Genomic DNA, 25,643 nt, shown 5'->3' with positions numbered 1-25,643 from the left:
TTCCTTCATTTGAAATGTCAAATCCTAAAGTAGTGCAATATCTGTAGGGAAATGTGTTGCATTCATTTATCTGCAACTGCATGTATGCAAAAAAAATTATGGAATAAATATACTTGACTTTTGCTCATTTGAGCAAGTTACATTTTTAGTGTTGAATTTTGATCATGTAAATATTGTTGAAGTTTGTAGAGTGACCACGCAGTTACTCTATGGGCTGTTTTTAATATAGCCATCATTTGTTAGCATTTGACCTAGACACTGGCAAGCAGTCCTGTCTTGGAAAGCCCACAAGCAATTAAACTCTAAGACAGGCATAAAAATTGACTAAGCCCAAAATTGGAAGCCAAAACTTCTTCTCTGCATTGACATGTAACTTCACCCCTTAGAGTCTAGACTTTTTCAATCTGAAGAATTTATGGGGAGTTTATGAAACTGTGGAGGTAACTGGGGCTTTTTGGAGGTGAAAGAAAATCCCTGCAATGAAGATCAAGACAAAATAGAAGCACTGTTTTCTACTTGCTGGCGTGTAAGACTAAGACATTTCATTTATTTGTGGACAAAAATCTGCCTTCAGAATGCAGTTTCATGTAATATGAGGTATACTAATATCCACAAGGTTAATATCAGTGGCACTTATCTCTGTTGGCCAGTGGTGCAGCTCCTCACTCACTTATCCAGAATCTGCATTGAAGTCACTTTTCTATCTTTAGAGACTAGAAGCTGCATTGTGCAACCGTTGGTGCAAAGCTAAGTGTATTAATCATTCGTGGATTCCCATCTCTTCTACTGATCCAGTTTGGATGTTCTAACTAAACAGTGAAGCAGAAACAAAGAGCAGAAGGAATACTTCTACCTTTAGTCTTCAGAGCTTCAACTAAATTTAAACCTTGTCCTAACATAAGTACCCACATATTTAATGGCCTTGCTTCATATTTCTCGTATCTTACAATAAAAAAAATTGCTTTATAAAATCAAAATAGAAACACAAAAAACAATCAAACACCAAAAGCACTTTGGAGTCACTTAAAGTTTCAGAGTGATTTGTCAGTGACATCTTTGGTAAAACAGATCTATTCTGTCTACGCAGAACATATATTCTTCACTTTCCATAATTGTCCAGTATATATTTTAAAAAGTAATGGAAGTAATGATATCATCCAAGAGCGAAGGATGAAAAACAGAGAGGAGCAAATTAAGCAGCGGTAAAAATCTCTCTCTCTTTTCTACTTCCTTTCATCTGTAACATAACCACAAAGGTTCACAACAGTTTAAGTCTTGAAAAAATAAATGGAATAAAAGCAGTGAAAAACTTTAATCACACTATGATTTTTTTCTGGTCTACCTGTTATTTTACTCAGGCTGCACTGCCAGTTCCAAAGTCAGTGTTTATACCCTGCAACTGGTAAAAGTTTAGTCTTGTACTACACCTGCTGTCTTAAGTTGTATCCATATTTCTAACAGTACTAGGTTTAAGTTCTTTCTCTATGAAGATATATTTGCCATTGATTTAAGAAGAGCATTCTGCAAAATCGTATATTGCATACAGGAAGCACTGATACCCCCTAGTAAACAGCAGTACTCATCATGAAGACTTACAGCCCAACAGATAGGCATATAGTAGCATCTCAACATGCTGAGAAACCGCTCTCCTGGCAAGCTGCTGGGAGGATCACAGCCTACTCAGTTTCACAACTTGCTCTTTCTGCTTGCATAGGCTGCTAACTTGTGAAGAACTGTTTGACAGACGCTTTTCTTTCAACTATTGTTGCAAAAGACAGAAGTGCAGTAACACTCTGTGGGACAGATCTTCCAAAGGCTGCAGGAGGTAGAAGAGCAGCACGAAATGATAAGTGCATGCTTGTTGTAAGGGTGGGCTCATGAGGCTAAGGATGAGGAGCAGTGCTGAGTATAACATTTTATCGAAACAGAGTAGGCAAATTTTCTTTGGCCATTCTGCCTTGGGCAAGAATAGTGAAGGTTATGGTATACATAGTCTTCCATTAAACTGTCATCTGCTCAGGCTCATTTTCATTCATAGTGAATTGTCAGTTACTTCTTCAGAGCTGACAGCTTTGACAAACATCGCTTCCTCTGTGCATTCTTCACATTACATCATGCACATTTTTATTCTCCTCAGGTTTCCTTCCGAGCAAAGAACAGTTTGGGGAAAATCATTTTCAAAGCTGAGTTTCAACAGTATTTTCAAGATGGCTGGCACTGCTTTGATTTGTGGTTTCTGTGATAACACCTACAGTAAAACAATCTGCTCTTGTTTAAAAACATTTGGTTCTTATGATTTTACTTTGGCTTTCTGCAAGTCATGTAAACCACAGCAGTTTCACCACCTGCTTCCTGCATTGGATGCATTTACATCAGCATTTTGGATTAGATTGGGACTGGACTTCTGGAGGAAATCTTATGGCTGCTCCCTACTTTCCCAGCTTTGCTTCCCAAGGCAGAGTTGTCTCAGAATGCATGACGTGGATTCATCCCAACTGCTACTAAACAGGAGAAGCACTGAAACGATATACCAAATACATTTCATCTGCCAGTGGGCATTTACCATGGAACCAGAGATAGGCTGAATTAAAAGCCTTCTGAAAAATGTACGGTGTGGACATCTGGTCTTCAGCCCCAACTGTTTCGCTGTATAAATCCATTTGTATTGGTCTGCAGAACATGATATATGCATAGACACATATTGTGCTATTCAAACATAATCTGAATCATCACAAGTGAACTCCCATTCTTTCTGAAATTCCCCATGTTCCTTCTCCAATATGGAGCCTGTTATTGATTTCCTTTACATTTAATTGCATAGCTTTTGATCAATGCTGCAGCATCTCAGCAACTACTGAGTAAATGTAGTTTTGCACGACTGACAAAATGTACACGTCTCATTCCTTGATACAAAGGTTCTTTTTTTCCTATGAAATATCTTCCATATTGCCTGCATTTCTCAGTACTGAGGTCACCTGTATTTCTGCAACTATAAGCAATTTAAAAAAAACAAAAAAAAAGCAACACCTGCTGGACCAAAAAGAAGAAAAAGGATTAAAAGTCATCAAATACCTATTCAGATTTTCCAGCAGGAGCATTGATTTTGGGCATTCAGTTCATTTGTCTTAGCTGGAAGACTATTGTCGTCTGCAGCCAAAAACACTTTTCATTTATCCTTGGATGATTTCAGCTAGCAGTCATACAACAAGGACAGACTTGCTTAATTTTTTTGTCAACCAGAGTGCGGCAGAAAAAGTATTTGCATTTTTTCTATACATAAGATAGAAAAATCAGTTCCTTACCGTGTGCACAGGCAAGTGTGTGGTGTCCTACAATTACACAAAAGTCATCATTCTAAAATTTATAGAGGATTCATAAAAATTCAGAGATGTTCTAAGATTTCAGTAAGGGATAAACAATGAAAGGAGAATCTCTGTATCACAATCACTTGACTTAATTGTTTCCACACATTAAAAGCCTGAACATTATCAAACCTTTGTAGCAAGCTCACATTACAGGTTTGAGGCCTAGCTGAGAGGTAGGAAATAATGTTCTTCACCTCGTCAGGCCTTCAGCTTCCCTCATTTCTTCCTCTCAATATTTATAACAAGCCTCACATCTAGAATGAATGAAGAAGCTTCTTAGCTTGAATCACAACATTACCATGGTGCCTACAGCTGGCATCCTACCATCCTAACTCCAGGTGCCCTGGCTCAGGACGCGGTGGTGGGATACAGTGTTGACACAGCACTATCTTCTGGGATGTAGATTACTAATGTTATAATTAGCTTCATGCTGGGGATTTGTTATATTATTTGCTCATGCTCGGATAACAGCTACCAAGAGAAAGGATTTATGTTCTACGTCGCAAAGCAGGAATTTGAAACATGAAACTAGCAGCCAGAGGCTTGGATGGGTACACTCTTGGCTGGGTAAGGAGCTGGTTGGAGGGCCGGGCACAGAGAGTGGTGGTAAATGGAGTCAAATCCAGCTGGCGACCAGTCGTGAATGGTGTTCCCCAGGCGTCGGTGCTGGGGCCTGTCCTCTTCAATATCTTTATTGATGACCTCGATGAGGGCATCGAGTGCACCCTCAGTAAGTTTGCAGATGACACCAAATTGGCTGGAAGTGTGGATCTGCCTGGGGGTAGCGAGGCCCTACAGAGGGATCTGGACAGGCTGGAGAGCTGGGCTGAAGCCAATGGGATGAGTTTCAACAAGGCCAAATGCTGGGTCCTGCACTTCGGCCACAACAACCCCAGGCGACGCTACAGGCTTGGGGCGGTGTGGCTGGAGGACTGCGTAGAGGAAATGGACCTGAGGGTATTGATTGATGCTCGGCTGAACATGAGCCGACAGTGTGCCCAGGTGGCCAAGAAGGCCAATGGCATCCTGGCTTGCATCAGAAACAGTGTTGCAAGCAGGAGCAGAGAGGTGATTGTTCCCCTGTATTCAGCACTGGTGAGGCCGCACCTCGAGTACTGTGTCCAGTTTTGGGCCCCTCACTGCAAGAAAGATATTGAGGCCCTGGAACGTGTTCAAAGGAGGGCAACAAAGCTGGTGAGGGGTCTGGAGCACAGGGCTTATGAGGAGAGGCTGAAGGAGCTGGGAACGTTCAGCCTGGAGAAGAGGAGGCTCAGGGGAGACAGACCTCATTGCTCTCTATAACTTCCTGAAGGGAGGTTGTAGTGAGCTGGGGGTCGGCCTCTTCTCTCGTGTCATTAGTGATAGGACCAGGGGGAATGGCTTCAAGCTACGGCAGGGGAGATTCAGGCTGGACATCAGGAAGTATTACTTTTCAGAAAGGGTGGTCAGGCACTGGAACGGACTGCCCAGGGAGGTGGTGGAGTCACCGACCCTAGGGGTGTTCAAGGAAAGACTGGATGTTGTGTTGAGGGACATGGTTTAGTAGGAGCTATTGGGAATAGGTGAACGGTTGGACTGGGTGATCTTTCAGGTCTTTTCCAACCTTGGTGATTCTCTGATTCTATGATTCTATGATTCTAACTAGGAAACTTGGAAGGAAATGATAGTTTCTGTAAATTTGATGTATTTGTTTGAGTTGAACTTGATAGAGGATAGTAGGGAATTTAAAGGGAAGATGCAAGTCAAAAATATTTACGTTCATCAGAAGAAATCTGGAAGAATGTACCCAGGTGGTGGGAGGAGGATGGATTTTCCATCAATCCTGATGTTAATGGAGGAAGGAGCAGAATAAGGAAAAAGCATACTGAGTAGAGAGTCGTGATAACATCCTGAAGAAGAGATTGCATGTGAGCCAGGAGAGCAGGTATGACAGTGGAAGGAAAGGAGCTCTCTACGCATTGCCCTGAAACAGCAACAGCCTCTGGAAGCCTTGGGAACAGAGGAACAAAGACAGAGATGAGAGTGGAGAGTGCAGCCTAATTCTGAGGGACAGCAGTGGGTGGCCAGCCAGGCCTGACCTAGCAGCTTGGAATGCCACAGAGTTGGCTGAAGGTAGATCTAGAAACAACTGCCTGTCTGCAAGGATGCACAGGGAAAGCTGAGAATTGTTATTTCTCCCTGTCTAACCTTACTTGCTGTTTTGAAAGTTCATTATTTCAATTTATATTGAAGTAAAAATGGCTTTTTTGGTTTTAAAGGCCTTCAATATTTGCTTAAAAATTCTCTTATAGATTACCTGAGCGTATTCATCAAGTTTAAGTTGACTTGAACTCAGAATTTTTCAAGGGAAGCTTTAAAGATAAGAAGTGAAATAATACTCTGTTCACATAAAAATCACATTAGAAATCAAGTTATTGCAATGCTTGTCCAGGTTATAAACTATAGCTCACAGCTAATGCCCAGGAGAAACATTACTTGAGGATGAGCCGGAAGCCCACCAGTGTGCCCTTCCCAAAGGAAAGGCTGCTCACTTAATCAGGATTCTAATCCCCACCTGCAGGAAATTCAGTTTCAGTACACTGTGACTGAAACTTTTTTATTTGCTTGGCCACTGTGCCTAGCAGTTTCTTCTGTTCCTGACTGAAAGAAGTAAATAGCACGCCATCTGACCTGCAGTACTTCTGATGTGGCAAGGTGATATTGGTAACTGGCCTGACTTGATCCTTGCTGAATTATTTAGCTCAGGTATGTTTCTAGGTAGCTCACTATCCAGATGAGCATCTTGTATTACTGCCATTGTCATGGTTACAGGTCTGCCTGCATCTCCTCTCCCCTCACTGAGTTTTCTGAGTGCAGTATGAGGGCTGTCCTTGCCTGGGGTGCAATACAGCCAATCTTCCGCTGACAGACATGATGTGAAAAAGCAGCCTGTAAATGAGCCATGGTTCATTTCAGCATCTATGATAGAATTTGAATGTGTGCAATGGATTCATTAATATTCACTTGTGACTAATAGGAAGCGAAAGCTAACTGAAGCAGCTATATTTTCTTATATCTCCACAGTCAAAACTTGGTTTTAATTAGTTTATTAGTTTATTTAGTTTAATTTAAATGCCATCAAAATCCCCTGTCAATAGAAAATATTTGTATGTGTGCAAATGCATACACCACCAAAATGCTGTGTAATTTATATTACTGTAATATACAATCCAAAGATTCTCAGGGCAGCTGCTAACTTCTCACACTGGTCTGCAGAGTACCTGCTCAATTCTTACGGAGTTCAAGTATGTTGTGCCTGTGTCTGTGTAATCCAGTGCCCTGGAGAAAGTGCCCTGCTGTGGCACAGGACCTCCTGACAGTTATCAGAGCATCACAAACTTTCTCCTTTTGCTGAGTAAAATCACTTATCTGTCTCTGTAAGGATTACTTTAAAGATCATACTTTTATTTATTAAAAATCTTCTGGGCTGATTGAGTTCATCAGGCAGAAGGAATGTTGATGACATTTGGGTGATGAAAGAGTTGTTTAGAAATTAGGGTTTTGCAGTAACTTCAAATTCTTTTTGAATGACAGTTTCTTTCATCTAAAAGCTTATTTCTCTCTCATTTCATTTATTATTTCTGTATGTTGTGCTTGAGGCATTTTTGTTGTGTTCTGCTTTCCCTGGAGATTCATAATCATTTCTGTATGATATCTAAAATCATCAAAAGTGACCTAATTCTTTAAGGTAGAATTCAACAGTACTTGTGCAGAGTGTTGCAGCAGATGAGACCAAAGAAGAGAAGGTATTCTGACTGCAGATTGCAGACTGTGTTTTGAATTACTCACATTGAAAAATGTATGGATATCAGTTTAGGTTTAAATGTATTTACTGCAGTGTTTTGATTTCTAGGAACTCTGAACCAAACGGACTGGGGAAAAAAATATTCAGCTTGCAATGGTGCCAAACAATCTCCTATTAATATAGATGAAGACCTTACCCAAGTGAATGTGAATCTAAAGAAACTTAAATTCCATGGGTGGGAAAAGGAAACTGGAGAAGATACTTTCATTCGCAACAATGGCAAAACAGGTAAAATATCATGTTTCATGTTTGGAGTTTAGAGTACTTAATAGTGATAGAGGACAACAAGCCGTGGATTTTTAATTACACTTTTTTCATTTTCCTTTTCCATAGTCTTTGTGTTCTGAATTTATCATTTTAATAACAATAATAGAAAAAAAAACTACACAATTGATGACTATAGCCAAGCATAATAGAAAGCCACTAAAGCACAAATGAAAATTATGTTCCAGATAGAGCCAAGGAAATCACAGCATTACTATCATATCATCATGAGCACTTCACTAAGCTGAACAGTAATTTACTGTTTTCTACAAAGTAATGATAGCTATTACTTAGTGTCTAGAATTTTAAATGAATATATAGAAATCATTTTTTTTTTTTAAATACAAATAAATTACTTACTCATCTGGAAGCACTTCGAGGACCAGTTGTAGTTTCAAAAATCTAATGGTGGTGGGATTCATCCACACATCAACACCTGTAATGTAGACACATGTATGAATTATTCACTTCAACTCCCTTTTTCAAATTTAAAAAAAAAGAAAAAAAAAAAAGAAAAAAAAAAGAAAAAAAGAGAAACAGGTGCTTTTGTAGTCTGATTTGTTTTTTCTATCTTAAAAATGTATTTTAGAAAGAGATGATTCACAGCTCAGGGACATGATTTAGTGAAGGGTTGTTAGAGTCAGTGTAATGTGGTTAGGTTGCAGTTAGACTTGATGATCATTAAGATTTTTTCCAACCTGAGCTATTCTATGATTCTGTGATTCTGTGGCTACAGAAAAGAAGCTTAGGGTGGCAAATATATTACCAGACAAATATTTTTCAACCACTTTGCTATAAATCTAGGATAGCAGCATCTAAACGCAGCTTCGTGGATGCACTATAACTTGTTTCAGGTGCTGATATGAAGGAAGGCATCTTCTAACAACTATATCTTTGTCTCACAGCAGTGCCCAGAAAATTCCTGGATCAGTCACATTTTATTTTATTTTATTTTATTTTATTTTATTTTATTTTATTTTAATTTTCATAGAAGCAGAGAATGACTTGAGTTGGAATGGACCTTAAAGACCTTTGAAGTTCCAACCCCCTGCCATGGGCAGGTTTACCACCCACCAGTTCAGGCTGGCCAGGGCCCCATCCAACCTGGCCTTCCAGGGATGGGGAGCTACCCAGCTTCTCTGGGTATCTGTGTCATTGCTTTACCACCCTCAGAGTCTAGATACCACGTACAGTGCAACTCATCAGTCTCTTGCTCAGATTCCTGGATCCTATGTGGACTGGTGACTTCCTCTCATAACCTCACCACTTGCTTGAAAAGTGCATTCAGTTGGGCATACCTGCATCCACTATGCTCACCTTCACACTCAGGCCCTGCAGTTCCTGCAGCTGATGGTCTGGGCTGATCTTTTGTACCTTGGGAGGTCAGTTTGGTTGTTTTTAGTGCTATTGTTCCTACTTTCTGTTCTTGGTGTCATCATATACTTCATACATACTACTCAACAAATCGCTTATTTCCCATTTGCTCTATTAACTGAGATAAAAAATATGTTTTTCTTTTAAAGAGATACCCAAAAAAACATTCTTTAAAGTCCATAAAACTGGTGTGAGCTCTTCCTTCTGCAATACAATTCAGATACTATAAGAACTGCAAAGCTCTCCAGTTAAAATTCTTTTCAAAGTCTTGAGAAGATAAATGTAATGGAATTGAACTTCATTAGTGCTGTTTTAACAAGAGATCAAACAATTCACAGTCATTACGTGTGGAAAAGCCAAATGTAGGGGTTTGGTCTATTCCACCCTGCTAATTCCCTCCAGCAGACAAAAGTTCATTTCCATCTGCAGTTTGCATACAATTTTGTCCAGCTTAAGAGCCATCATCACTTATTCCCAGGGGAGAATTAACAAGGAATTAATACATTTTTTACTTCAAATGACCAACTTCCTGACAAATTATGTATAAAATATAATAAAATAAGCATATCATATTTGCCTTTTTGCACCTGTTCTGAAATATAAGAGTCATAGATGCCTTGACTAGCTTTTATATTGACACTGTTGTGTTTGTTTTCCTCTCTTTCTCTTTGTTTAGTGGAGATTAACCTGACAAATGATTACTATGTAAGTGGAGGTGGCTTAGATACTGTATTCAAAGCAAGCAAGATCGTTTTTCACTGGGGAAAATGCAATGCGTCATCGGATGGATCAGAACATAGCTTGGAAGGACAAAAATTTCCTCTTGAGGTAGAGTATAGAATAGATTTTGAGAATTTGTCATTCTGCAAAAAGTAACATTGTTTACTATGCACCTTTGTTTATCACATAATTAAAGCTTACTGGTGAATTTAATCATCACTTCAATCCAAATTAGTAATATTTAAGTGATGTACTTAAATGCCTTACTTACTTGTACTGTAAGGCATTAGTCCATTGAAAATGTCTAACCTGCATTTTCCTGTGTCTTCTGTGATGACACTGGGAGTTGGTCCTGCTAATCTGACAAAGCTTAAGCCCCCACAGGTTTGGCCCATCTTGTGCCCCAGTGGTGGAGTATTTGAGATTGAAACTGATTTTTCAAACCCAGGCTTCACTGAGAGCCAGGAGCTGCTCCACACTTCAGAAACTTTGCATTTCAGTGTTAAAGCAAAGCATTAGTATCAATGTTCTCCTGTTTTCTAAGGAGAGCTGTGAGCTAGGAGCTTTCCCTGGGAGGTGTTATTTTTTTTTTACCTCACAGCTATTTAAAGTTCCCACTCATACTCTACCTATCCCACCAAGACATCTAATAGAAGATTTACCTCATCCACCATCACATGAAAAGTCACTCTCAGTAGAAGACTGTCCCCTTCATGTCAGTGACCTGGCATTACAGATTTCCCAGTCCAAAGTTAGAGAGGAAGGGCTGCAACAAACCCAATGCCCATGACAGCAAATGTGGGCACAGAATCCTAGGAAATCTTTTATTACCAGTGTTTCTCTATGCTTACTGCAAGGCAGGTGCAGGAGGGACAGCCTGCTTTATTATTTGTGTTTTACAGTTGATTGCAAGACTGATTTCCTCTGAGTACTGTAGGTTAAATATACGGTATCAGCTGGCTGTCCAGGCTTGCTGTATTGCCTGTGGATAATGATGTTCTCCTTGAAGGACAGCTCTTCCAGACTTAATGATTTTCCAGTGTAGAACTTTTTAGATAGGTAACAGTTGATTAATTCTGTTCTGTATATTCATATCAGAATATACAGTATATCAATATCCATGTATTTGTGCTAAGTTGGTTGGTTGAACATTTATACACAAACTAGGAATAAAAATAATTGCATTGATTGTCTTTGTGTATGTAATACATGTTAATATATATTTTTTTGCAGATGCAAATCTACTGCTATGATGGAGATCTATTTACAGACTTCGAAGAGGCAATTAAAGGAAATGGAAAGTTAAGAGCTTTATCAATTTTGTTTGAGGTAAAAAAAAAAAGTCTATGTGTCATTATCAAGCTTTGAAACAGCAGATGTTCAAACTGAATTTAAAGGGTTTTAATGTGTGATCACTGTGTTAAAAATTTGCATATATTCTTCTTATTTATTTTCACCAAAAAAAAAGCAGATTTGCAAATATTTATGCACTGTTTAGCCCATGTATAATTTTGGTGGTAAACTGCAACCTTCAATTTTATTTTTTCAAGAAGTGTGATGTAAAAAATGCAATTTCTTTTTAACAGATTGGAGTAGAAGATAATCCGGATTATATTCCAATCATTAATGGAGTAGATAGTGTTAGTCGTTTTGGTAAGTCTGCTACCATGTTTTATTGATTAATGGTTAGACTAAATTCAATTTCAGAATAATTGTGAAAGCTTAAAGGCATTGGGGATCACAGTTCTCAAGAGCATAGATGCATGTATTTTGTTAGAAATAAGACTTAATTTACTTCAAGACTGAATATTTGTAACAACACTAGTAAGTGTAGATGGGTAAATATAATTATCCCAAAGAACTTGCAACTTTTAAAATGCTAAAAGTCACGTGAAATGTCTGTTTTATCCCATGAATATTCTTAGGCATAGATTTCTGGAGTATTGTATGTGGCTGGAAGCCAAATAACCCTGCTGAACCCTTCCAAGATGTGCTTTACAAACACTGAACCTGAATATTAGTATTCTGTAGACCCAGTGGAGAGAAATGCTTATTTCAGTAGCTGCTATGTGAATTTGAAATGATTCAATTATATTAGATCTGTACTGGCATTATTTATACTGCTGACGCTGCTTTAGAATTACTTACGGCTTTACCCCAAGCACATGGACCTCTCTTTCTAACTCTGTTTCAGAGTGGCTTCACAGAAGAATAAACACAAAAGACTGATGTTCTGCATAGGGCCATTTTCTTGTTCCATGGTTGGCCATGACTGACAAAATGTCCAGCATTGCATCAGTTTTCCTGCATGTAACCATACTTCAGTTTCGTAAAGCACATTGGTATCAATGAGTTGAAAGTGTTAAAGGCTATTAATGTCACTATTTTAAAAATTTTCAAATGCATGTCACTAAATTGTTTGTCTTCTGAGAGCTAATATTGTTCAATAAATATGAGTGAGCAACTTCCACAGATTGCAAAGGCAGAAGAGAGAGACATATAAATCTGTCAGAATTCACTATCTTTGTATGCCATCTTCTGTGAAATACAAAGGAAAGTGAGTAATACATCAAGATGGATGTTGTGCTACAGCTTTGCATAGGAGCTGTAAATTATCAACAGAATGATTCAAGATACAGCCACTACATAGCATTTCAACAATGAGCAGAATATGGTTTTCTTGGATGAAATGCAAATGAGCTCTCAAAATTCAGGTTACAAGTAAATCAAGTTGTTCATCTCAAAGAAAAACATATAGCACACAGTCTGTCCTTGCCTGCCTTATGTATGATCTGTCCTTATCAGTCACATCTGTACTATATGTATTTGAATCCCAGCTGCTGAATTCCCAAGCTGTGCAGAGGTGTCCTATTCCTTCCAGACAGAGTTTCTCTTTTTCTTAATTCTTTGTAGGTGTTTGCCTTTAAAATCTAGGCTGCTTATTATATTCAAAGGCATTTTAAAATACAAACTTGCAGAATCTAAAGCTTCATGTCCCCAAACCTCTACCTAGCATAGGCTGACCATTCATTCTTACTCTAAGAAAAATATACCAGCAAAAAACATTATCAGATAATCACGGTACTTACTGTCTAAAGATGTTTACATGAGGAATGAAAGGATGTGTTTGCTTGGCATTGCTAAAAGTTTCCTTTTCATCATATGTGGATTAGAGAGGGGAAGAACTAGCTTTCAAATGTCAACTCTGAAACAGTCACTGTGCAGAAACAAAAGCATCAATGATCTGTAATAAACTGCTAATATAATTCACTGTGAAGACAAGGACAGGTCAGAAATCCACCTAGGACTCTAAAAGTAATAGACAACAAATTAATACACATTTAAAATCAGTTACTTTGAATAGAAATAAAGTGTATGAGGATCTGCAGTACTCCACAGTGTGAAAAACAAGTATTGTTTTGGATACACCAATCCATAAGGCAGATCATTGATAATTGTCATAAACTGAAAAATTCTGTCAAGAGGAAATTGGTACCATTTCTGCTAATTTTTGGTGCTGGACCCTACTGCCATATCAGCACAGATTTAGCTTTCTGTGGATGGACTGAGCAATTCATCATGCTTGCTCCCAGCAGACAAAGGTACCTGGTAAACTGCTGACCTGAAAGAAGTGATATTATTTTCAAAGGAGAATAAACAGAAAGGTCATAACTCTCCTGGAGAAGGTCTTTGCATCCTTCTCTGCTTTGTGTAAAGCTGTTATTGTCGCTATTTTAAAACTCCCATATCTAATGAATTTCTGCTTCTGCAGACCTGAGTACTGCAGCTCTCAGATTTGTCACTGTGACAGTTTCCACCAGCAGAGATTTTCTGTAGAAGTTAAGGTCCTGTGAGAAACTCAACAATTCAGGGAGAGCTCGAAGTCATGTGGTGAGATCAACTAGAAAGGCTTAACATTTTTTTCTTTGAAGTTCGTGAGTGAGGCAAGAATTTGGCATCCCGGACAATTACTAGAACACTTAGTTGAACAAGATTTTGTGAACAATATGCTGGTTCCCATATTTGCTACTGGAATAACCCATTATACTTCTCCAAATAAGCAAAATTTGTATTGAACAATATTCAATCTAAATAGAAAAGGTGCGGCAATTTATTCTTACGCTACCCTCTCTGAAAATTCGATTCCAAATAGCCTCAAAATTAGTGAGGTTCCATAATAGGAACTCGTTGGGATAGTGTGATTTCTATTTATTCATTACTACTTTACTCTAAAAAACATTTGGTTTCCTTTTCAGGAAAACAGGCTGCCTTAGAACCATTTGTTTTGCTGAACCTTTTACCGAATGCAACAGACAAATATTACACTTACAATGGGTCTTTATCAACTCCTCCCTGCTCAGAAACAGTTGAATGGATTGTGTTCAAAGATACTATTAGTATTTCGGAGCACCAGGTAATTCATTTAATGTATCAAAATAAAACAAATATACATCATAACAGAGAAAATCAGTTACAGTGCATATGGTAAAAACTCATGCCATTTATTACCAGCCCAACAGTCTGGCATATTTTTTTTCTCTAGTATGAAGTTTTTTGTGCAGTCATCAAAGGTAATCTCTCCAATGTATCTGGACCTCTGGTCCAGACAGGAAAAAAAATGCTCCTTTGGCATTCCCCTGTCTGAACAGTGAATAGAGCATAGCTCTGTCAGAAGAATGGTTGAGAAGTCTGGTCTTGTTCAACATCTTCATCAATGACCTTGATGAGGGGATAGTGGCCACCCTCAGCAAGTTTGCTGATAATACGAAGTTGGGAGGATTGGCTGACACGCCTGAAGGCTGTGCTGCCATTCAGCAAAACCTGGACAGGCTGGAGAGCTGGGCAGTAAGAAACTGGATGAGGTTTAACAAAAGTAAGTGTAGAGTCTTGTATTTGGGGAGGAATAATTGCATGCACCAGTACAGGCTGGGGGATGAGCTGCTGGAGAGGAGCTCTGCAGAGAGGGACCTGGGTGTCCTAGTAGATGACAGGTTGGCCATGAGCCAGCAGTGTGCCTTCGTGGCCAAGAGGGCCAATGGCATCCTGGGATGCATTAAAAAGAGCGTGGCCAGCAGGTCAAGGGAGGTGATCCTCCCCCTCTACTCTGCCCTGGTGAGGCCTCATCTGGAGTACTGTGTCCAGTTCTGGGCTCCTGAGTACAAAAAAGACAGGGATCTCTTGGAAAGAGTCCAGCGGAGGGCCACAAAGATGGTGAAGGGCCTGGAGCATCTCTCCTATGAGGAAAGGCTGAGTGAACTGGGTCTGTTCAGCCTTGAGAAAAGACGACTGAGAGGGGACCTGATCCAGGTCTATAAATATCTAAGGTGTGGGGGGCAGAATGGTGAGGCTGGACTCTTTTCAGTGGTGAGTGGAGACAGGACAAGGGGAAATGGCTGGAAACTGCAGCATAGGAAGTTCCGCACAAATGTGCGCAAGAACTTCTTTACAGTGAGGTGACGGAGCACTGGAACAGGCTGCCCAGGGAGGTGGTGGAGCCTCCTTCTCTGGAGATGTTCAAGACCTGCCTGGATGCCGACCTGTGTGACCTGGTGTAGGGAACCTGCTTTGGCAGGGGGGTTGGACTCGATGATCTCTGGAGGTCCCTTCCAACCCCTACAATTCTGTGATTCTGTGATTCCGTGATTTTGTGAAGTGCAGGTGGAGTAAACCAGTAGATACAGACTAGCAAATTCAATGCATTCTGAGGAAACTCAACAGGGATAATTTCCCAGTGCCATTTTTCCAGGGTTTTTCTGCCTCTTAGAAGAAGCGTATTGATTTGCTGTGACTTCCAACTTCTTTTTTTATCACCTCTTCTAGTTAGCAGTGTTCTGTGAAGTCCTTACGATGCAGCAGTCTGGCTATGTGATGCTGATGGACTATCTGCAGAACAACTTTCGAGAGCAGCGATATAAGTTTTCTGGGCAAGTGTTTTCCTCTTACACTGGACAAGAAGAAATTCATGAAGCAGGTATTTACTGAATAGTCACTCCTCTTTTCGTGGGTTGAAAGACGATTTTCAGTAAGAGAGTCATCCTAGTATGAAAATACTCATTTTAAATTGTGTGGAAAGTAGCACAGTGTATTATTATTCATAAATCTATCACTTCAAAGAAAAAAAAAACTGGCAATCATAAAACATGTCAGATTAAATGGAGTGGAAAATTAAATGCTTGTCTCGACCAAACGTTCAGTGAAGATCACGTCAATTCAAGCTTTCTTGCGCTGCCCTTTTAATGTGTTTCAGACCTAAACAAAGCTGCCCTTTCAGGGGCTGCAGGAGGATTTTGTTTTACAAACCCATTTGGTTCTTCGTTGTATAACATGCATGCCTCTTCAATAGAACGTGACATCACCAAATTCATTTCACATAGACTACTAAGAAAGTGATAGATGTAGAGAATCCCAAAAGCCAGAATCTGACCTCTGTTTTACCTAAAACCTTGGGGAAGCCTGTGAAAGTTATGTGACCAGGACAGCGTATGGAAGTAAATGATTTTCACACTCGTGAGCCAAGAAAAATAAAAGGAATCATCATTTATTTCTGCACTACAATGAAGGTAGATACTGGGATCTGATATTTTGCCTGTGAGCATAATATCCATTCAGATAAGGAGAGAATGTCCAACCTAAAGATATTAGGATCCTTTTTTCATTGAGTTATACCATTTAAAATTGGAAGGCCATTCAACTTCATGTAATGATGAATCGCTATGCAGTGCATCCCAAATGCTTGTGTGTAGTTAAAATTTCATACTTAGCGTTTTAGGAGCAGAGAATTTTGCATTTGCTCTAGGTCCAGTTTCAGAGTAGGTTAACAAGCTTATTCAATTAACCTGTAGATTTGTTTAACACAGAACAAAGGGGTTTCAGTCTATGAAGTTTAAGAAAAAAGTGTCTTGCAGTGACATCACAAACACATACAGTATTTATTCCAAACTATGTACTCAAGGTATCTAACTGTAGATTAAAAATTCTAGTTTGATTGTAGACATAGAAGGACTGAAAGAAATCTCTTAAATTTCAGGTCTCCCTGTATATATAGTCACATTTCTGTTAACATTAATAAACACTGAATAAATGCAACATCTTATATGCGTACGTTCATACATCCAAACAAAAAGGCCATTATAGAATTCTTTTCATGTAAAAATCAGAGGATCATTGCTTTTTTCCCCTACCTTTTGATAGAAGTTAAATTAAAATCCTTAAGAACTGTTGAATTTACGTGCTGAGATGTGAAGACTACAGCATGAACACTTCCAGGAGGAAATAGGCTTATGTCTTCTTTATTCAAGTCCTTATTCTTTAGTCAACAACAAGAATGAGAGACCTTTGAAATACATTTGGACAACTCATGGGAAATGTCAAGACTGGATTTGGACAGGTAACCTGTTGAAACAAGTTAGTTTCAAGTCACCACATGAAAAATGATTTTGAGATTACAGAATGGTAGCATCCCAATTTTCTCCTGTTGAATGCGTTGTAGGCTTTCACTAGGCAGTAGAATTCAGTATGTGATCTATTTTTGTTATTACTTCATTTATTTCTCAAATAAAGCTGCGTTTCACTAGATGGACTAAGAGTATCTCTCTGATCTGCATATAAAATTAGTTTCAGCAATGTTGTTAGAAGTTTTCAAAATCCCCATCTGGACATTCTTGGTGAGGAAATGGAATGTAACATGGGATCTAAAAAGTCATTGATGTCTAAACAAAGTGCAGTGATTCCACAGCTGAAAACCTGGATTTGAATGAAAAAAAAAAAAAAAAAAAAAAAATTGAACCCAGATTCAACTTAAAGAAAATGTAATCAGCAAATATAGGGTAAAAAAAAAAGAAAAGGCATCCAATTATGTCTCAGTAATACTTTGTATAAAATTCAGAGAAAGATAAAATCCAGGGTTTTTTTTTCTATTCATATTTAAATAAGTTAAATTTGATCAACTTATACACTGTACAGACTTTCTGATGATGATGCTAATGAATCTTATCTTCCTCAATGATGCAATTCAGTTGACATGAAAAACTTCCAAGCTGGATGGATTGTGTTTTATTTCACAATTTATTTCAGAACAGGCAAAGATAGGTGCATTAGAGTACGATATTCAAAACCAGCTACTGAACACTCATGTATGTAAAGCAGAGATCTGAATTCAAGCCCAGCAGAGCCTTGAGTAGGCCTCTGACTTCTCATGAACTGTATTTTGCTGTTTTGAGACTAAAAAAAAAAATAAAAAAATCAGCTGAATGTCTGTGACTTCCTTCCTTGTAGTCCCTTTGCCCAGATTTTTGAAATCAGCATCAGAGCAGAAGTCTTTGATTAGAGATGTTGATACATGACCTCCTGGCTTTTCCCAAGCCCTTGAGAAAGAAAATGGATGAAGACAAGAGCAGAGCACAGGCAGGATGACAAACAAAAATTTGAAGAGGGGGAAGAGACAACAGCTTGGGAAGGACTACAACAGGTGTACAACAAGGTGCACACAGCTATTATGCAGGCATATTGCTGGCTGCTGCTCAGAGGAACGAGGCTAAGCATCATAAGAGTGAAAACAACTGGGAGAAGAACTTCACTTTCCTTGGAAAAACATACCTGGCAGGGCAACATGGAAAAGAGTCAAAGTGAAATAAATTGTATTGGAGACACCAACCCTCCAGCTTTAAATGCTCTGTAATAGCTAATTTGAGCACAGTCGAAAATGTCAGACCCAGATTCACTCTGGTGAGCAAAAGAGGAAGGGAGGAAAAATGACAGTGGAGAGAAGTTTGCAGTGTGAGTTTGGAGCAAGGAAAAGTTTGGCAGGTATACTACAAAAAAATATTTGGAGAGTTATTTTAAATACCTTGCAAAATATAATAGTGGCTTGATTTATCGAAATATGTATAAGTTATATATATTATATACATATATATTAAAATATATAAAATCTAAATAAATAAATAAAATAAACAAAATTATGGTATACATAATGCTCAGAATTAAGAAGGGATTCATTTTTGCTGTCTAATGATTTCCTTGTGCCCTCTCGTGGATATGAACTGGGAGGACAAGCTTTAGTTATGGAATGAGATGTATACAACTTCATTTTTTTTATTTTTTTATTTTTAGTTTGCTCTTTGCTTACTCCAATTAGGAGTGTTCAGTGTAATGAATAAAAATGATATGACAAATAAGTAGGGCAGTAGATTCAGAGCCTGGTAAGCTGTACAATTCAAACTGAATTACACAAACCAACACTTCCTCTTGTTAAGGCACGCAAAAATCGCACATCTTCTATTAAATCAAACCAGAATTTGCAGAACTTCCCACCTGCATACAGGCTGGCAGAAATTTCTGTCTCAAAATTCTGAGTATTGAATGCCCTCTAGTGTTCGAGTGGTAAATTGCCAAGTTAATGGAGTATCTTCAAATTGTGATACTGTCAGGCAAAAGACGTTGTAGTATCATGACGTTTGCTTCCTTTATGGGAATTCCAAAGAATCTACAACTCTTGCTTTCCTAATTAGCTGGATAACTTTCCCTGCTTTTTACTAGATACTCGCAGTTTGATTTAAACGTGTTCTCAGATTCTAGAAATGTTTCCTGCTTTATTACAAATAGGGAATGAACATTTAATTACTTGTGCAAAAGTCCAGTTAAAACTTTGCAATATCCTTACAGACATTTTCATGTGTAATATTTAATTAAATGATATTTTTCATGTATTCTCATCAATAATTTTGACTTGCTTAATAGACAAAATATAGCAATAGAGATAAGGTAATAAATGAAAAAGTAGATTGAATAATATTCCTTTTCAGTCCATATAAAAGCAAATAGAAAAGGAAATTCAGTATGGGTGTGCCCAAGTATAGGAAATACCAAAAAACTAGGACAGAGACAGAATTCTAGTCTCAGTATTTCAATCACAGTCCTTAGCATCTGCAGTTTCAAACATGTAAGAGGAGGGATTTATAACAGTAAATGTTAGGGACCCCTGGCTTTCATTCCACTATACCAGCTCATATCTGGCTGCTGTGATCTCTTTGCAGTTGGGAACCAAAAATTAGAGAAGACTTTTGACATTCATCAGTTCTATGTGTGACACTAACAGAGATGACGAAAGCAAGGAAGGAAAATGATCTCAGCCTGAATGATTCAGCTGTACATTGTTTTGGTTTATATTTTCTTGTATCTGTCAGTCATTTTTCAGTGACCTTAAGATAAATACTTTGCATTTTCTGCTGGTGCAATTTTTTCACAGAGGTTACCTTGACCTTGTATATTACTTTCAAGCTACACACAGGTACCTGTGTGATTTAAATACCAAATGACAAAGTCTCAGCACATTTCTGGCGCACTGGTAATCAGTACATCTCGATATATCTAGAGATGTATCAGAAGATTCAGCTTATTTGAATAAGATGAAAAATGTGGTACTGGGGGAAAACTGGAAGAAATGCAAAAATAGCTACCTGTCCAGAGTTTGTCTGGAGTGCAAGGTCCAGGCTTACCAAGAAGGTGTGCATGAGTGAACTTGGAACTGCAACAAGCTCGGATATCCAGGGCAATGCTTAAAACATGATGATAGGAGCAGGCTGGCAATGTCTGGAAAGCATTCTCATTTTGCCAAGCTCAAAGTGCCTCATACCTCTTCTTCTGCACTTCTTTCAACCTCCCTCTTGGAAGTCAGTTCTACCTAAGCTAAATGAAGGCAAAGGAGGTTCTGGTTGGAAGGTGGTGTGAAAGGGCAAGAGATGAGGAGGAGACTCAGACCTGTTGGTCTAGATTGCATCCACAGACTCTTTTGGTGCCTCTTACTGGACTTCTTCAGTGGCTGTTTAGATAGTGAAATGTAGTCAAATGAAATAGCTACCAGCTAATCTTATGCATTCTTATCCCTCCATGTTTGTCTTTCATCTCTTCTACTAAAAGGTTCAGAATTCAAGTATGATATATTTACCTTCAATCTTCAGAAAGAATCTGTTACATATTCCAATCTGTTGTAGCTGTTGGGAGAGTGTGCAGCCCTTCTAAAGCTACTAGAAACTGAACACAAGTCTTTCTCAAAATACAATATTAAAAAGAGGGGGAAAGAAGTCCCAAATTAACTTGCTTTTGCTTAACTAGTGTCAGGACTCAGTATCTTTTGATAGTGCATGCCGTCTCAGATATTTTAATAGAAAACTAAAAATGAGGCCCATTAAAGACATTAAATGATTTTGATGGGAAGTGGATCAAGACCTTTGGAGTAATTTCTACCATTTAATAAGTATCATGTTCTTTATTGTCCTTCTTTCAGTTTGCAGCTCAGAACCTGAAAATGTCCAATCTGATCCAAAGAATTATACCAGTCTTCTGGTTACATGGGAAAGACCTCGTGTTGTGTATGATACCATGATTGAGAAGTTTGCTGTCTTTTATCAACAGTTGGATGGAGAAGACCAGACTAAGCATGAGTTTCTGACAGATGGGTATCAGGACTTGGTAACTGTGAACTCTTCAAGTTTCATTGAGAGCGGTGATGACAAAGCAGCCATTAATTATTCTAAGGGTTTAGGTAGCTGGGAGCTAATTTAATAAAAAAATTTGGCTGCAGCTTACAAAAGCTGTGCTTGTCTCTTTTGCTCTGAAGCTACAGAGACAATTAAAAATAGGAAAAAAAAAAAAAAAAGAAAAGCCTCTTTTGGCCACAGGCAAAGAAATTTCTTGGAGTTCTGTTCTGATTTGCCTATAGTTTTCCCGAAAGTATATGACCATGTCAAGCTCATTGCTCTTTAGCCATAAACCCCTTAGTCAATTAACAGTGATCTGTACTTCATTGCTCACTGGTCTGCAAAGAATTACCTACGCTAGCAGCTAATTAGATTCTGTACAGTCGTACCACTATAAGTATTAAGTTACTGATTTACTGCTTCATGGTATTTCACTAATGTGATCTGTTCTCATTAGCCTCTTCAAATATTCATAAGCTTATCAGTGGTAATGTTATCTAAAATGATTATCTAAACTAGTATTCATCGTTAAACAGGTGTGCACTTTGGTATTCTGCATTTAAAAGTTCACCATTTTTTAAAGTTCCCTGACAAGTATTTTTTGACAGTAAAATGTGAAGAGTGCATGTTAGAGTCATAGGACAGAAGGACCTTCGTGATTCATATGAACAATGTGCTATGAAAAAATGTTAACATTTCCAAATATTTGATACGTATTTGCAAGTAAATGATTAAACATGTTTTTTCTTTTAGGGAGCTATTCTAAATAATCTGCTGCCCAATACAAGTTATGTTCTTCAGATAGTTGCTGTTTGCTCTAATGGTCTGCATGGAAAATACAGTGACCAAGTCATTGTTGATATGCCTTTAGAGGACCAAGGTAAGTGTTCTTCTGAGCCGAGCGGTCACTTTTAACCAAAAACTTTTATTTAGAGAAGTAGTTTATTTGCAAACCAGTAAAATGCGTGCCTGTCCAAATATGCTAAAATGAAATTTCAAAATCTCTGCAGTTAACCTTCAGCTTGTTCTTTGCTACTGATATTTTATCATGATATAATTCTCCATTCCTTGTAAACATTACCTACAAAAGTTTGCATGTTAATGTTTTTAACTAAAAATATTTTGAAGAGCGCCTACCTCATTTCAAATCTCACAAGTGTATCCTTTAGGAATATAACATAGGGAAATAAAGCCATGTTTGGTATTATTTCCCTATGGTTCAAGCATCCTCCTGACTCCCCAAATTAATCACCTACATTACCAAAGTGTTAAGGAAACAAGAGATGCAAACCCGATGTATGACTTACAGACCTGTATCAATTTGTTTTCAAATTGGATTACTTATGTTTACTTGGAGTTTGATTTCAAAGCACTTACGGTGATGGAATTCCCTTGCTTCTTAATGTTGCCTCGCAAGAAAATCAAAAGGCCTAATAACCAAATCTCACTGATTGCACAGCCAGATTCACCTCTTCTGCCTGCTGGTAAATACAAAATAATGTGACACTGTAGCATGGAGCTTGACATTGTCCTTAATAATTCCTTACGCTCTGTGGAAGTTTTAGCATAAAACCCTGTTCTTATCAAAGTTAGCGAAAGCTGTGTATTGAATTAGGAGCCCTGTAGTTAACCATAGGAACAAATCACAACCTTTCTCATTGTGCAGCAAAACACTTTTTTTTTTTTTTTTTTTAATCTGGGGACTCAGATTGTGGTTGTTCATTTGTGGATTGTGTATGTCCAATTTTACATGTGGTTAAATCAGTTTAGCTACAGCAAGGTCCTTAGCAGTACTGTGGTATACTTGGGAAACAGGTTAGTTTCTCATTTCAAGGGAAACACATTCCTTTGTAGCAAGAAGGAACATGGTTCTTGATGATCTCTCCTGCATCAGTTGACAATTAGTAGTGCTAAAAGGCATAAAATAGCATATTATCTGAAGGAGGGGGAGGCAGATTCACATATAGTACATATGATCTTTCAGTAAACATTTTCTGTGCCTCTCAAACACGTACTTTTGCAGTCTTATGCTAATACTTACGAGAATTTCCATATTTAGTTTTTCCAAGTCCACAACAAAGTTCTGACATTTCACTTTTCTGTTTGTCTTTCATCTCCCTCTTAGTCCCTATATCACTCCATTTCCTTTCCAAAATTTGCTTACTTTGTGTTTGAAAATTTTTTGAGATGAAATTTCATTCACACATCTCCATATCCATGGAGTGAAAAATAAACAGCTCAGTGTTGCTATTATTAAACAAGAGCAAAGCCAACAAATGCAGTTAGCCCAGTGCTGCTGTCACAGCTTCTGAAGCTCAGAAAATAGCAAAAATAAAATAATTTATTTAAAAAAACAAAAACCAAGAACATTAAACTACTACTGCTGCATCCCTACTGTCAGATCTGGTTGCATACCACCATGCTATGTGCCGTGACTTCCATCGGAAGGAAAGGTGGACGCAGGGGCAGGCAGGGGATGGAACACAGCCCAGCCCAACACAGCACACCTGGCCTGCAGGCAGAGCTGCCAGGACCAAAACCAGGGAGAGGCTGCTGTGTGTCTGGTGGCCTGCAGTGAGCACTGTCACTGTGCTGTGCTTCTGCTGAGGGCAGCAGTGGGTTTGCATTCCTGTCAGGAGAAGAAGAAGAAAAGACAAAATACGATGCAAGAATAACAAGGAGAAATAATAATATACAGATGTACCTGTGTGCAGTGTCAGCACGTTAGCGTTACTGTGGAAATGGTATTTTTGTGCTTTCTTCCAATTAAGCATTTAAGTACATCTCCTTAATGTGGAAACAAAGCAAATTAACTTCTGTAAGTACATTCTGATCCCAAGTTCTCTTTTTTTCAAAAAACAAGGCATTGTGAAAAGGAGAGTTAAGCATATTGCATATCAAAATATGTAAACTATATCAAAAGTATGTAAACTATGAACACCTTTTTTTTCAAATTTCAGACAGCTCTGAAAATCTGTAGTGGTTTTGGGTCTGCTTGAGGTGTTTCCTTTAGTTTGTCAAGAGCTTCGAAATGGAGAGAGGTTATTTCAGGTCAAATGAATTCTTTCAAGGATATTTTGATTTTTAACCAAAAAAAAAAGGAGAGGTTTAACATTAAAAATGAATTATCTCTGTGTTTCAGAAAAGCTGTTTCTTTGTGATGCTTCCTATCTGACACTGACAGAAAGTTGTTAAAGTGCTTTGTGTTTAGTTTGACACTTTTGTAGTGGTATATCTGAAAATATTGGATGAAGAAAGTTCAGGAAAGACTCCTTCCATATAATTAGTGTGATTGGTGGAAGTGTACATTGCTCTATAAATACATTTTATAAGAACTGTCTTAGCTCTGGATATAATTTCTTTTTCTTTTTTTTTAAGGCAAAAAACTTCCATTCCTTTCTAATATTGTTTCTTTACGTACTTATTTTTACTAATTATTTACATCTGAATTAACCACTGCAAATTTTGCAAATATTTTCATATTAAATATTGCAATATGAAACAACAGAGATATGAAAATATAAATATCTAATGAGAAAGATTTGTTCAGAGCTACTTGATGATTACAACTATAACATCAAATTGGTTTTGTGATCTGCTTTATAGATCTTGAGGCAAAAGGGGATTTCTTGGAGCTCCTGCTTGTGAATTTATGAAAGAAAAGTTATCTTCACCATGAAGACGTGAAATAAAATTGACTCACATAAAACATAAACTAAAAGTTTCGTATTCAAGACTTACTCTGAGTAAGCCACTTTAATTAAGATGAAATTCACTGCAGTCACCTCCAGATTAATTAATCTTCATGTTAGAAATTAAAATGGGACATGAGAGCCCTTTTTCTGGGAAGAATTCAGCCCTCGGGGAGTGGTCACTCTTAAAGAGGGAATTTTCTGTACCCTGTACAACCAAAATCTACTGTTCAGAAAACTCAGGACCATTGTCTTAGCCATTTTTATTTGACATGATGGAAGGGGAAGGCGTTTCTCATGCTTCGTCCCCAACCTGCGTGGTCCTCAACCAAGGTGTAAAACTCCAGGCCATAACTTCTGTCCCCCATGCTGATATCTGAAATCATTCTGGTTTGTGGAAGCCTCAGAATCTCACCACACAGGTGATCATATTTGAGACTTCTGCATTTGGATTTTTTTACCTGAACTGTTCAGAGCAGCAGCATTTCAGCTTGTGGTGCAGTGTGCATGCACATGTGATTTTTTTCCAATTAGTTTCCAATTAGTGACAGTTGGTGATTGCTTTCCCTGACACAGCTACCCAACATCCACTGAAAATGGAGTGTATCGGTAGGTAGTGTGTTAGTTGACTTTGATGAAAGCCCAGCTTTCATTTACCAGTTTTTCATTCGGTATTAGAACTGGATTTTCATTATCTGAATGTGCTTTGACTCTCTAGATAATGTCTTTAGAGTTCTGAAAGTTCTGCAGTAGTTTGTTGTGTCATTAATATCAGTGGTACTTACATGCTTTTACTGACGCAGGGCATGAAAGTAAGAATATATCTCTCTTTTCACCTTCCTGTGTAGAGACACTGGTTGGTTTTTATAAAAAATCATATTGGGATATGGCTCTCAAATGCAGATCA

At 38.2% G+C, this 25,643-nt stretch overlaps 1 protein-coding gene across 2 annotated transcripts in view; it reads left to right on the top strand.

The window, feature by feature from the left end:
• PTPRZ1 (protein tyrosine phosphatase receptor type Z1) overlaps positions 1–25,643 on the top strand; it is a 133,131-nt gene that overhangs the window by 64,841 nt on the left and 42,647 nt on the right. For both annotated transcript variants that reach the window (XM_042816179.1, XM_042816178.1), the window contains exons 3-10: positions 7,258–7,437; positions 9,524–9,675; positions 10,801–10,896; positions 11,154–11,220; positions 13,824–13,981; positions 15,388–15,538; positions 20,852–21,036; positions 21,798–21,924. In XM_042816179.1, the coding sequence (XP_042672113.1) occupies positions 7,258–7,437; positions 9,524–9,675; positions 10,801–10,896; positions 11,154–11,220; positions 13,824–13,981; positions 15,388–15,538; positions 20,852–21,036; positions 21,798–21,924 (1,116 nt within the window). The remainder of the gene's footprint in view (positions 1–7,257; positions 7,438–9,523; positions 9,676–10,800; positions 10,897–11,153; positions 11,221–13,823; positions 13,982–15,387; positions 15,539–20,851; positions 21,037–21,797; positions 21,925–25,643) is intronic.

Source organism: Centrocercus urophasianus, unplaced genomic scaffold (assembly GCF_019232065.1).
Source record: "Centrocercus urophasianus isolate 14NV4802_14NV808 unplaced genomic scaffold, USGS_Curo_1.0 seq_15, whole genome shotgun sequence".
NCBI classification, from domain to species: Eukaryota; Metazoa; Chordata; class Aves; order Galliformes; family Phasianidae; genus Centrocercus; species Centrocercus urophasianus.
The sequence above is the reverse complement of the archived record's forward strand: the minus strand, read 5'-3'. Positions and strand labels throughout refer to the sequence as shown.